The 14,315-nt window shown below is 36.8% G+C and overlaps 1 protein-coding gene across 1 annotated transcript; it reads right to left on the bottom strand.

The window, feature by feature from the left end:
- Window positions 1-4,598: 4,598 nt before the first annotated feature.
- Window positions 4,599-6,846, bottom strand: LOC104414493 (F-box/kelch-repeat protein At1g57790). Its single transcript, XM_010025634.3, has 2 exons — window positions 6,521-6,846; window positions 4,599-5,910 (listed from the first exon to the last, which is right to left on the bottom strand). The coding sequence occupies exons 1-2, from the start codon at window positions 6,532-6,534 to the stop codon at window positions 4,815-4,817; spliced, it is 1,110 nt and encodes a 369-aa protein (XP_010023936.1). The 5' UTR covers window positions 6,535-6,846; the 3' UTR covers window positions 4,599-4,814.
- Window positions 6,847-14,315: the final 7,469 nt, after the last annotated feature.

Below are 14,315 nucleotides of genomic sequence, written 5' to 3'. Positions count from 1 at the left end.
TGGGAACAACATGATTTTGTAATTTACATCAACGCGAAATCACCAGAAAAATAAATGATAAATAATAAGGACACTAAAAATTTATGTGGTTCGATCCAAATATTAGTATCTACGTTCACGGGAAGAGCCAATAGCAAATAATCTACTATAATCAGAGAATCAAAGTTTATAATCACTTACACGCTCGAGTGTTTCCTACACTTAAATTTAACCACAAACTCAAAGTGTTTATAAATAAATAACTCACTTAAACATAAACTCATGGCATAAAATTACCGTAGGTTCAAGTTTAAAACAAAAATGTGTGCAGCTCTCTGTAGCGTGACGTGTGCGGCTTCTATGTACAGCTCCTTTTCTTTCAAGGGTTTTTAAGTCAATTCACGCACGCCCAAGGGCAAATTCACGTGCCCAAAGGTCAAATATTTGACTTGGGCCCACCAGCTCTTTTTTTCAGCTCCGCGTGCAGAGAGGTTTGCTTCCTTTCTTCTACGTGCACAGGGCTTCGGCGAGTCTTGTAAGGCTGCAGCAGCTTCACGCCAAAGGAATAATTCCTACTGTGTGCCCAGAGTCAACACTTTGACTCTGGCCCACGGTCAGATTCGTCTTTTCCAATATGAACTCGTGACTGCAAAGGGAAGAAGAGAAAAACTTCTTTTTCTTTTTATTTCCTCTCTTTGTAATCTTTTATGGAGTTCGACGAAATTTCTTGTACTTGAAAAAATTTTATCAATAAAATTCGATTTAATAAATCGTTATCCGAATTTAAACTCGAGACATTAATTAAACATTTTCAATACGTTATAACTATTACTTAAGTCAACATTTCGTTATGAGTGCTGGACCTTTTGATTTTACCCAAAGAGAGTTGCTAGCGTTGATCACCCTTCCCACATTTTATTAACAATGGAGAGTTAATTGCAAATAAATCATTCGTATCATTTGCTGCTGCGACACCACCATCGTCGCCTGGAAAGAAGCGTAGCTTCTGCTCCTGCCCTTGCAAACATGATCACACTCGTCACTTTAAAAAATCGGAGCCGATGGACATTATCTTTTCGGGATGATTAAAAGTTGATGGAATTCTTTCATGGGCGATGGTCTCAGTAAAAAGGAGCTATAATTTCGAGTATAATATGAAAATTTTCTCATTCAATATTCAAATGCTGTAATTCGGTGTTTTTTGTGCTCAGTCTTATGGGAATGGTCATCTGTTGTCGGTTAACTGATGGTTGAATTGGGTTGGATTTGCTTATATTGGAACATTTTGCTGATAGAGATTAGAGAATGGGTGCACGGATAGTCCTTTTTCAAATGATTGATTAGACTGCGGCTGATCCTATGGAGTAGATGGAGGAACGGTTATTCCTTTGTTACATAGGCTATAGCAATGAGGCCACACGGTGGGATCCATGCGATGTACAACGACAGGTTGATGAAGCTGAGAAGTCCTATTCCACATCCTTACTGATAGATCCCTCCATTCATATTTCCAAATCATTCAAGGTATAGTTTACTTCCTGAGTATGACCAATGCAGTTATTCTCTAGTTTCTCATATTGTCAATTTATCAGTGTCAAATTTATGTAAGCTCTTCTCTACAGTGTATGTTGTGGGTGGTCATCTAGTTCAAGGGTGTATTTCTACTATTAAGGATCTTCTTTTGACGATATGAGTTATAGTTCTTAGAAGTTTTTCCATTATTTCATCATTAGGATATGAGTACTAGTGATAGTTTTATGACTTTGTGTGTCTCCTTTAACAATTTACTGTTGACATGATCACATTGATTTGAAATTTACTTGTAAAAGCTGTATTTAGAATTTGGCAACGATAAGTCCTTCAAATTCATGTTGAAGGTCACTGAACGCTCATGTAAAGTGAAAAACTTAATTTTTGTCTTGTTTTGATGTGTTCTATTGAATTCTGATTTACATAAAAGAAATAATTACTGTCGAGCATGTTCGTAGGGATCCTTTTTGGTGCAACTATATAGTTTGAGCATTGATATCTCTGTAATATATAACCTTTAACTACGGATTGTCAAAGACACATGTTTTCTATTGTTGTTATGAGTTAAAGGTGTACTTCTAGCTAATTTTGTTGGGCTTCTATGACAATTCTTAGGAAGATTCACTTCTTTCTTCTCATCTACCTTTCTTTCTCAAGTCTCACTATGCCTCGAACCTTTGTCAGTGACGTTTATATCTTTAATCCATTATTAAAAATTCATCCATGCTTACTGCTGCAATTTCTCACTGGAATGAGACCAGACCAAGAGAGAGACGAAGTTAATGGCCCTTTTGTCATGGATTACTATTGAGATTACTGCTGGGGATGCAGTGACAACTCCTGATTCTTCTCTCCTCTATTTCTTTACCTTTTCTTATTCCTTTTTCCGCAGGATCGAGTTGAAAGGCTTCAACAGAAACTAGATGCTACATATATTTATAAGCAATGACCGAAACAAACTATGTTGTTTACAGGTTTGTTATTCCTTGCAAATATGATGCTTGATTGACTCGCTTTGGATAACCCACCTGTCATGGTGACTGGTGAGTGCCATGAAAGTGAAGTCCTTAGCTGCAGTTTAGTGATTATTGTAATAATCAGTGAAGCAATTTTTTTTGTTTCCCTTGTATCCGCTCGTGAACCAAGTAATAAAGAGGACTCATTTTCAAGATTCTTTTTGTGTAAATGTTGCTTCACTTTTACCACTGGTTTGAGAACTAAGATCTTATTTTTTTCAGTCCTCACTGATGTTCAGGATTTGGCATGCATTGGTGTGATTGGGTTCTTCACACAATTGATACAGGTTACACACTTCAAATGAGCTTGCCAAGGAATGAGAAGTACTGCTTTTAGGTGAGTTCCTTCGTCCTGTTACTTGTAATGTGTCAAAGAAGTGAAGGGACTTTGCAGAAGATTTCACATTATCTGTTCTGTTGTACTTTCCCCCCTTTTGTTCTATTAAGAAATAGATGACAGGCAAGTTCTAGAGAGATGCAATTGACAATTTTATATCTAATGAATAATCTAGACAATAGGTATGTAAGACAAAGCAATTGACTTTCGTGTACATTCCTTATGTAAACACCTAATTTGGTTGCTTTCATGAGAGAGAGGTGACTGAAAGGTCCCTTGCATTCTCATGCTTGTGGTGCAGCAACGAAATGATCAAGGCTCTCCATCAAATGCAAGACTCTCATGCATGAGTAGCTATTTTCGCATAATTAGTGTCATAATAAATGGAAAACACACTCATGCTCAAATGCTCTGCACTCCTTTTCTTTTTGAGAAAATTCTAGGTATACCAAAGAGGCATCTAGCGTTATACTACTATTCCTCAATTTAAGGATAGAATCTGTGAGAACATCCGTGCATTGCAATTTCCGCAAGTGTAATTTGTTTTTCTTGTAAGCGGGGACAATGAAGAGGGTTCTCGAGTTTCTGTTGTGACCGCATAAGTTTAGCTGGTGGAGAGAGCAAGTTTCATCTCCTATTGCTGATGCTCATATAAGGTAGAGAGCAGTTCGTGAGTCATGCTGTTATTAGTTATATAAAATACTATTTGACTATTCTGACTAAAACCAATATTAATCAACAAGATTTTATGTTGCCAATCCATCATCCATGTTTTAACTCGATCCATCATCCATGATTTGCAAGCCACTAGACCGTCAAGTGTCCATGGTGACCCTGCCTGCTGAGAGTAATCCTACTCGAGATGCATGCAACTTGGGTTTTGAGTCAAGACCGAGTCAAGACCGTTCAACTTGGCAGGAAGTACATCAATAAGACCTCCACTTAAGCTATCCTTTTGGAGGAATTATTAAAAGACTAAGCATCTATTAGCTCTGTGGAAGGTTTGACAATCACATGTCATGATATACTATAGTTGTCATGATATATTGCCATTAGTTATAACCAATTGATGCTTACAGTTTGGTCATCATCTATCGATCCTCACCCGACGGACAAGAACTCTTTACCCCTATAGCTTCATAAGTTTCCACCTTCCCCCAAACTACGACTTAAGCATCCGAGGGCCAATCCAGGCAACCACCTCGGATGCCCTAACCTGCGTTCATGGTTGCAGCTCCAATTGGTGGAGGAAGCCTTAACAGATCCTTGGATATTTACACTTAACAGCTAGAACTTAGCTTATACGAAATTGAAACATAAAATCCTCATTGAATCAAATTATAAATATTGCAATTAATCATTCGAGATTGGCGAGATGCTTATTGACAACATCGATATTTACTAATTTCACTGTCCATAATGATTTGCTTTCCGAAAATGTATGTCACTTGAAATGTGTAGTGTAGAAATTCAGAAAATACAGTTAAATTATTCCCCTCTTTCATGCGACCAAGGTTCTTGTAGAATTCTTTTATAGTTCACTCGAAAATATAAGGCCCTAATGTATAAAAGAGAAGAAAAATAGTTAACCACACTTAATGAGTCAACATATTTTCGACCCTCCATTGTTTTTCCCTGTTCAAAGTCCAAACCCTATGTTTTGCCTTCACTCGATTTTGTTTTTTGTGTAGAACCAACACGATATATCATGCAAGGCAGCAGAAGAGATAAAACGATAGAAAGAAAACACCCAGACGTCATCACTAGATGTAAAATTCGAAGGATCGAAAGCACAAATTCAGATTTCAGTACAATTTTACTTCCAATGCCCTAACAATTTCATGTTCATCAAAGGAATTGCTAACTTTCTGTACCAACCGTGTATCTATCTTGTCATTTCACTAATCTGCTCACTTCATCAGTGTTAACAAGCCAAACTTTTTAGCTATGGCTTAAAAGCATGGTTCGATCCAAAGCAAAGGAGAAGATTTCCCCTCAACATGCAGCTCGACCGTACCATCTTCGAGGTGGTATATTCCCATGCCTGTGTCTCCTCCATCTTCAAAAAACTGGGACGATGAGAGACGAACGTAAGTAAAATAAATGCAATTCGGCTTGATGAGATGATCTTCATCGACTTCCAAAGAGAAGGAAGAATTGTGGCCCAAGAAGAGGGACGTGTTCTCCAAGTTCTCAACTGCTGTGCACATTTGAGTATCCAGGTCAATCTCAAGAACAAGGAATCGAAAGGTTATGGTAGATGCTACATGTTCCTCTAGTGACACAAACAACAGAGATCCCGTTGTTGATTGCACTAGACACACTTGATTCACATACCAAAGGGATCCTGGGGGATACTCATGCTTGAATTCTGGGAGTCTTTGCGGCATCTGGAAAACTACTCGAGCCTCAAATGGAGTTGGTCCATCAACATCGCACCTCAATATCCTATTCTCAAAATCGACAGCAACAAAGGACCCCTTATAATATATGACATCGTAAATTCTTTCATCTGTGGGGGAGTCCACTGCCGTCCACTCCTCTTCGCCGGGTTTCCAAAGCCCTAACTGTCTGTTGTCATAGATGACCATGACCTTGTATTCTGGAGATGTAGTAGGGCTATCAGATAGGACGAACTTACGGATGAAGTCAACATCAAAGAAAGGCAAATCTTCGATGTTGGGGAACTTATTCCAATTGGGAAGCTTAATAATATGACTGTAACGCGACATGGGATTCTTTAGCATGTGGAATTCCCCATCTCTGCTGGTCGTCAACACCCAACCTCGCGAAGAGAAATATCCATTCGCCATCACTTCTGGCAACAGCTTTTTGTGAACCTGCTGACATGAGAGGCAGAAAAACTCACGCTGTGGCATCCCATTTTCGTCTGTGAGCATCAACCATGGGACATCGCTCCACTCTTTGACAGCAGCGGATTGCCATGAGCGGCACACTGCTCGGAACGCTGATAAATTCTTCGGACAAAGGCGCTGGGAGCATAGTTGTAACAACTCTGGTGGGAGCTCTGCCCAGTTTCTCCCCATACTAAATTCAAAGCAGAATCCCGACAAGGGAGATAGAAAATCAGGATGGAGAAAGATCAGGAAGACTATCAGGTACCTCATTGCGCATCCAAATCAGGTTTAATATTTAAAGAATCCGCTTATCTCACACAAATCCCATCAACACACGCCTTCTTGAACTTGTTTCTTTCAGAGAAGATGCATTCTGACTTCACTCAGACATTTCATCAAATAAGTGGCATGCACTTTGAGCAATGAACTTCCGCTCACATATAAGGCCAAGAATCACTATCAGGTCATGACTACAGTTTCAATGCACATTCGAGACATTGATAAAGATTTTAACGGAGACGAATTTCACATGAGCCTCAACCAAATCACATTAACACATGCCTTCAGAGAACATGCATTCTGCTTTCGATCAGACATTTCATTGAATAAGTGGCATGCACTTCGAGTAATGAACTTCCGCTCACGTAAAAGGCCAAGAATCACTATCAGATCATCACCACAGGCTCAATGCACATTCGAAACACTGATGAAGCTTTAACCAGAGACGAATTTCACATGGGCCTCGACCACATTTCTCAGACTCGATTACCCATATTAAAATTGAGAATCTACTCTCGTACCTGGTAGATGCCATGACCAGGAGCACCCCCCGATCGAACTGGGAACCGGAATTCCAAAGAAATTCGTCGCCGGTGGGTCGACGCTGCAGAGCACTGCAACCGCTGCGCCTTTAGAAACTTGAAGACGGGCGGTGATCGATGATGCCGCGGACACCCTTCAGAAACAACGGAGAAAAATCTCAAAGATGGAATCCAGAAGATTCTTTCGGCTCTCGCTTCTTTGACGGATGTGTACGAATGGTGGAAGGCGGTCGTCGGCGAACGCCGGTGACCGACCAGCCGACGGCGGGTTTCTTGGTCTTGGGCGTCGTCCCTTGGGTGTTCGTCTGTCGTTCCAGAGAGAGCGAAATAACAAGGCGATGGAGGACGGGCTCCACTTGTTTTACTGGCCAAACGGATGGGCTGAGGTTGGAGCCCAAACTGAATGGGCCAAATTAGATCAAAATCTATGGGCTTCGGCCACAGTTATCTGGATCAACGGAACAGGCCCAATCAGATTGAGGCCTTTTCTATGGCGGTTATTTACTATCCGTCCATCATTTTTTTTTTTTATTACCCCATTGATTTATTTATTTATTTTTGCACATATCACAAAATTCGGATTCAATTCGTCGGGAAAATTTATGAGTCGGAAAAGTTATAAAGGCATGTGCGCATAAGGTAAAGGGTGCATGGAAAAATAGGACGGGTTGAACAAAGACGTTTTGTTTTTAGAACTTTTTTTTAAAAATAATATGGTTTGTTAAAATTCATGAAATGATTAATTTTATCACGATTAAGTAGGTTGGCACATTTATTGGAAAAAGGAAAGAAAGGATCCAAATTATTTTGGTGCCATGAATATTAAGAATTGCCGGTGGTCCACCTTTTTTCAAAACCAATGATTTTTTAAGGAAATTTTTTTATTTATTTTTTGGAAATAACTATGGGAAAGTTTCATACGGGTTTATCTTTTGTAGACGGGCGGTGTATGAATTGATTCGGGAGCAAGTCCTTTTTTAATGTTTTCTCATAACTGTAAAGTAAACTTGGCCATAGTTAGTTGTATGGTGGCAAGATCTAATTTAGGAAAATTTTAAAGTTGCAAAATCAAGTACGGAGTATTAAAATTAAAAGATCTTATTATTTTTTCTTAATTTGTGTTGCTGCAATGGTACGTAGTACATAACATATCCTTGTAATTGATTTTTTTAATTAATTGTCCAAAAAATCATAAATGTAGTGTAATATTACACTTTTATTAGTTCAGTTCTAAACTTTTTAATTTTACCAATTGAATCCATTCAACAAAATTTAGCTAGAAATCGCTAATGTGGATATTATCTATCTCACATGGCACATCCGGCACTCATATAGGTAATTTGTAATAATATTTTAATTTTTCTTTTATTTTGAATTTTTATTTTCCTTTGTTTTTTCTTTTCTTCCTTGTTTTTACAACTCGGTCGATGAGTTCACCGGCTGACCATCACTAGTCACTGTTGAGGGTCAACAACCCCCACTTGGTCTAGGCTAGGCTATCGCCGACCATGGGCGAGAACCATGACACCCTCACTAGCCACACCCCTAGGCAAGGGGTTCGTGGCCTCACCTAGACCAAGCAAGGGTCCCTAGCAATCGTCAATGATTTTCGGTCAAAATCGACCAAATAGACTCAATTGACCAAACATGAAAAGTTTTAAAAATTGATAGACAAAATTATAAGATTTAAGACTCAATTGATACAATTGCAATAGGTTGGACAATTTTCCCAACAACACGATATAGTCCACTTGAAAAAAGAAAGAAAGTAAAAGAGCATTTTGGAGTCTTCTTGCACACTAGATCGATTCTAATCTATAAAGTACTTTTGAATTTAGATTTCAGGTATTCACTTTTGTTTTAAAAGATACGCTTTCACAAAATTAAAGGTCGTTGAACACTAACGTAAAAGGGGAAAACTTCATTTTTGTCTTATTTTGGTGGGTTTTATCAAGTTCTGTTTTTCTTAAAAGATATATAATTACTGTAAGTATGTCTGAAAGGATCTGCGCTAATATTTAGTTTGAGCATTGATAATTATGCATCGAATAACCCTTAACTGACTAAATGTCTAAGAAAATATGTTTTTCCATTGTCATTATGTGGTTAAGGTGCATTTCTAGATAATTTTGTTCAAGCATGTCTATGGAGGTGTTGTGTCGTGTATTAGTTAAAATGAAGTGACATAGGATATTGGACAATATGTAGTTTGACACTAAGAAATCAAAAGAAGAAGATTGCGAAGGAAAATAGTGCGCGAGAGGAGAAAAAAATGTGTAAAATTTGCATATGGATCTCTCCAATTCGTGAAAAGTTGCCTTGAGTATCTCAATTTCAATTCCAAACAATGATGCCAACCTTTGGCGCAAAAAGAATAGTACTCCACTTCTTATTTGTGATTATCTTGGAGGGTTAGAAACATAAATTAAGGATGATCTTGCCTCTTCTTTATCCCCTAATTAAATAGGAGAAAATTATGAAAAAATCATAAACCTATTATAATTGGGTTAATTCAATCATAAACTTCTTCTTTTTTTGGGTCAATTCGGTCTTAAACATTTTACAATAATGTCAATCCAGTCAATTCAATGAATTTTGGCCAATCTATAGTTGATGTTGACGCAGATGCTGATTGCTCAGTCGACGTAGACCTAGAAAATTTTTTTATCATATTTTTTTGTTTAGAAAATTTTATTTTATTAATTTCGACAAAAAATATTAATTATTAATTATTTTATTTTTTTTCTCCTCTTCCTTCTTTTTCATTTTTCCCCCATAGTGGCTGGTGAAGGTCGCGGAGCCCTCATCGAAGCCTCACTAGCCACCGTAGGAAAAGAAGCAAAAGAAGAAAGAAGAGAAAAACGAAAGGAAAATTAAAAAAATTCAAAAAATAAAATATTATTAAAAATTATCCACGTTAGCACTAGTTGGTTAAAATTGACTGGATGGATTGAATTGGCATAATTATAAAAGTTTTAATACTAAATTGACAAAAAAAATTAGAACTAAATTAATATAATTATAATAGATTATGACTTTTTTAGTAATTCTCCTATTAAAATGAATATCAGTTCATGTTAACTATGCCCTAGAGATGCTTCTCGTTATGTGTATTCACAATATAAACGTTGAATTTTCAAACAAGTCTGTACATTGAAAATGACAATGTTAATAATTTCCTTACATGGTTGACTAACTATTTGCTATGAGAACACTCTTTAATACAAGGAAAATGTTGAAGAGTGTCCATTGGGCCCTTGTTTTGGATATGAAATTTGCTATTTGAAGTGAGCGGCTTTCTCTTTTTCTTTTTTTTTTTTGGGTCAAATAAGTGAGTGGCTTTGTTAAAATGGGTAATTCTTCAATTTTCCAAGGTGTCCTGAAAATTGTTATTCCAACTCTTCATTAAGCCGATGCTCTAGGGGCATCCATTGATAAGACCCACGACACATGTAGTGTACTTTCAGACCGCAGAGAAAATAAGTTTTTTTTTTTTTTTTCAAGTAACTTACAACACTCATATTGTTCGTCGATTACAAGGAAATAAAATCCTCACTACAAAACTCCAGCAATTGACACAGGTTTATACAGTTCAAAGGCATCACCTAATTACACGTGTAGGTTGAAAAATTAAACCATGCTATCAACATGTCTATTAAGTTTGATATGCAAGTTATTCTTGCTAACGAGCTTTAGCTTTAATCCCGCGCAATGTGCAAGCCTAATAATTAATGTAACTTTTAAGATTCAAGTTGTGATTTTACCCTTAATATGAGAAGATCAGTTGCAACATGCACAAAATCAATGTTGACAAAAGAACTCATGCCAGTCCCCATTAGAAAAGATGGATGAACTCCACTCCACCATTCAAAGAGATTACAATGATTCAATTAAATAATTGGATGACTAAGTATCTTATAGCCAGATCACATGAGAGTCAATCACCTCTAAAGTGGTTGATCTAATTGTAAAAGAATCACCTATTCTTGACGAAGTCACCAATATGATTCTCATTATAGACAAACCTCTAAACGACTTGCGATGCATTACTTAGTTATTGCATACTTTTTATCGAGAAATTTTTTGCTGTTGGCATATTGGTGGCCCTATAGTAAGGGCTCATCAACCTTAAATTTTCAGGGGCCATAAGTGGTAAGTGATAACTATTGTTTAATATGACATTTCGTAATGGGTGTTGGACCTTTTGGTTTTGTCCAGGAGAGTCGCTAGCATTGATCACATCGTTAGGGGAACGGTCATGTGTCGTGGGTTAACTGGCGGTTGAATTGGGTTGGTTTTGCTTAGAGATTAGAGAATGAGTGCATTGATGGACCTTTTTTCAAATGATTGACTAGACCGTAGCTAATCCTATGGAGTAGATGGAGGAACGGTAAAGACGGTTGTTCCTTTGTTACGCAAAAGTTATAAACTTATAGCAATCAGGCCACACGATTGGATCCATGCGATGTGTAAAGATAGGTTGGTCCATCAATTCCTACTGTTTGAGGTTGAGATATTTTCTGTAGGAAAAGAACACCTAAAGTACCAAAACTTGATACTAAGGGACAGTTAAGTGCCAAAAGTTACGCAAGTGATATTTAAGTGCCAAAATTGAAGCAAAATAAATCAGTTACGTACCAACAGCAAAAATGCTAACGTGGCGATTTTCCGGTGATGCAAGTACCAAACGACGTTGTTTTGCACACTGACGTAGCTAGACAAGTGCAAAAATAATGTTGTTTTGCTACTGAAATGAATAGATAATTAATATTAACATTAACTAAATCAAATTAAGACCAATTGAAAAAAAAAAAAAAAAACAAAGGAAGATGGAGGTTGCACAGCCCTCACCACCACCTCCCCACAAGGGTTAGCCTAGGTCCCCAACCCCTGGCTAGGGCCCAACCCCAATGTCACCTGAGCCCTCGCTACTTGCAACCTCCATCTGCCTCTTTTTTTTTTTATAATTAATATAAATATAAATATTTTTATTTAATTAGTATTTATATTGACATTAAAAACAAAAAAACAAAATGACGTAGATTTGGTGACACGTTGTTGACTCAACTCTCCAACGTGTCACGTAAGCGAGTTATATTATTAAAAAAATTTCATGTAAGATTTCCTTATTTTAGGTATTTAAGTGTCTTTTTGTGCCAAGTTTTGGCACTTTAGGTGTTCTTCCTATTTTTTGCATACCGCCACAGTTTAATGGTGAACTTTCTAGGTTTGTCGCCAATTATTATTCAAAGATGAGAGTTTACCCCTTTACTGTAGTTGACAAGGTGTTAAGCGTTGATTTTACTAATGATGTGAATGAGTTTGTGCTAAATGAGGCGCCTTTGTGGATAAATAAGAGATTCATGTTAACATTTCATTTTGGTTATATAAACCAAGCTTCTGCTGATAAGGTGGGAAGGTGAAACTATAGTGCTGCTCTTGAAGATTTATGGATTAGAGGTTTAAGTTCCGTTCAGGTCCGAAGATTTATGAATTAGAGGTTTAAGTTTCATTTAGGTCTGTTGTGAGGTTGGGAGTGTGCAACTATAGTTGGGTTCTTTAAGATTTATCAATTAGAGGTTCATGTTTTGTTCAAATCTATTGCAAGGTTGGGAATGGGCAACTCTAGTGTGATGATGCTAGTAAGAATACCTAGAGGAGGTGAATAGGTGTTTAAAAGAAATTTTGACAAATAAATGCGAGAACAAATAAGTTACAAACAAAGTTTGAATAAGGATCAGAATCTAACAAACGAACCATCAAATTTCTAATAGATGTGTAGAATATATTATGCGATGGAATGGACTTCTACAATAACCTACAAGTGTGCAACAAACTTAAATAAGGAGAGTTAACAGAAGAAAATGTTGCATATAAAATTTATAGTGGTTCGGTTTAGATCAACCCTACGTTCATTCTCGCACACTAACAACCTCTTGGCTAGATTCTACTATATTATCAACAAGAGATTATAACTTTGAGTGCAAACATTCAATGGACTATCTCACTAAATCACTCTTTCGGTATTTTTCTCATGATCACAAACGTTTAAGCTCATAAAAACAAGTGTATGATTGAAGTTCACTCAAACTTTGGAATTCTAAATTTTACGCTCCATCTCTTACTTGCTCATCGATTCTTGGTCTCCTTAAATACTTCACCACTTCCAAACTAACTATTGAACAGTATCTAGAGAATCATCTTCCAATTTACTTGTTGGATAGATCTGTATCAAAAAGATTAAGTGGCCATTGAGTGACAGAAGCAGAATCTCAAGTTGATTCTGATCACCCATACAAACAGAATCTTGGTTTCCACAAGTAGAGCTTCTCCATTTAGAAAATTCTTGTCTTCAAGATTCAATTGTCAATCAATGAGATTGAATCAATCAAATCTATTTTGATGTAAAATCCAAACCAAATCACTAGCCATTATATGTTTGGGGTTTGTGTTATGTTCTGTTAAGTTATTTCGTTTTAAACTTACTTCATTCTGAATCTGCTACATTCTGGACATATGTCTTGTTTTGGATTTTGTCACGTTCTAGACTTATGTCCCATTCTATATGTAAAGTCTGAAAGTATTCCGCTTGAAGAGACTTTATAATCCGGACATAAGTCTGAACATATTTAGCCTTAAAATCTGAATATAATCTGAATAAATTCAACTTTAATATAAAATATATCTTCTCGTTCTTCCAAATATAAACCTTGATAATATCATTTACACATTATATCATATGCATAGTCTATTACTCAACCATTAAACACGTTAGTAGCATTTGATTTATTTTATCATCTTCAAAATATCATAAGGGATTTCCCTAACATAGTGGACTCTTTAAGATGCCAAAAAAGTGTCAACAACTTGATCTCAAGAATAAATCTAAAAACTGAACCATTACCCCCTTCTGAGAAAGGGGAAGGACACAGGCCAAAGGCTGTTTAGGTAATGAGATTCACATAATTTACTCCGGGTGCATGATTTTAACGACTACATTGTGTTAAGTAGTAAAGGGTCTAACCTACTTCTCGAGCAATTAGAATGCAATCTCTTCTTCAGATTTTCTGAAACCTTTACCATTGCACCATGCCCATGATCTCAAGAAATGGGAGAATTCTCTTGCTTTAAAATGCAATACTCCATCATTATATAACTTTAAGATTTCCGAATTTTGTGTTTTATGTATTGGAGACCTAGGTTCTTGCTCTCATCATCGGTTTTGGACTAGAAATAGAGAGGGAAAGAGAGATCCCTATATTAGTGAGAATTTTTGCTCTTGTTATATTTCTAAAGCCAAGTACTTTCCTTCCTCCAGCTTATATTTGTCAAAGCCATGCTTTCATGGCAGTGGAATAGTTTGATGAAGCTGAGAAGTCCTATTCCATGTCCTTACAGATAGATCCCTCCATTCGTCATTCCAAATCATTCAAGGTATGCTTTACTTCCTGAGTTTGACCAGTACAGTTACTCGCTCGTTTCTCATAGTCTCAATTTATTAGCGTCAAATTTTTGTAAGCTCTCCTCTACAGTGTATTCTGTGAGTGGACATCTAGTTAAAATGTGTATTTCTACTATTAAGGATCATCTTTTGACGATATGAGTTGTAGTTCTTACAGGTTTTTCCATTCTTTCATCATTATGATACTTCACTGGGGATAGTTTTATGACTGTGTCTCCTTTAACGATTTTTTGTTGACACAAACACACTGATTTGAAATTTACTTGTAAAAGCTGTATTTATAATTTGGCAATGATGAGTCATCCTTCTCTC

This window comes from Eucalyptus grandis, chromosome 8 (assembly GCF_016545825.1).
Source record: "Eucalyptus grandis isolate ANBG69807.140 chromosome 8, ASM1654582v1, whole genome shotgun sequence".
In the NCBI taxonomy this organism is placed as follows: Eukaryota; Viridiplantae; Streptophyta; class Magnoliopsida; order Myrtales; family Myrtaceae; genus Eucalyptus; species Eucalyptus grandis.
The sequence above is the reverse complement of the archived record's forward strand: the minus strand, read 5'-3'. Positions and strand labels throughout refer to the sequence as shown.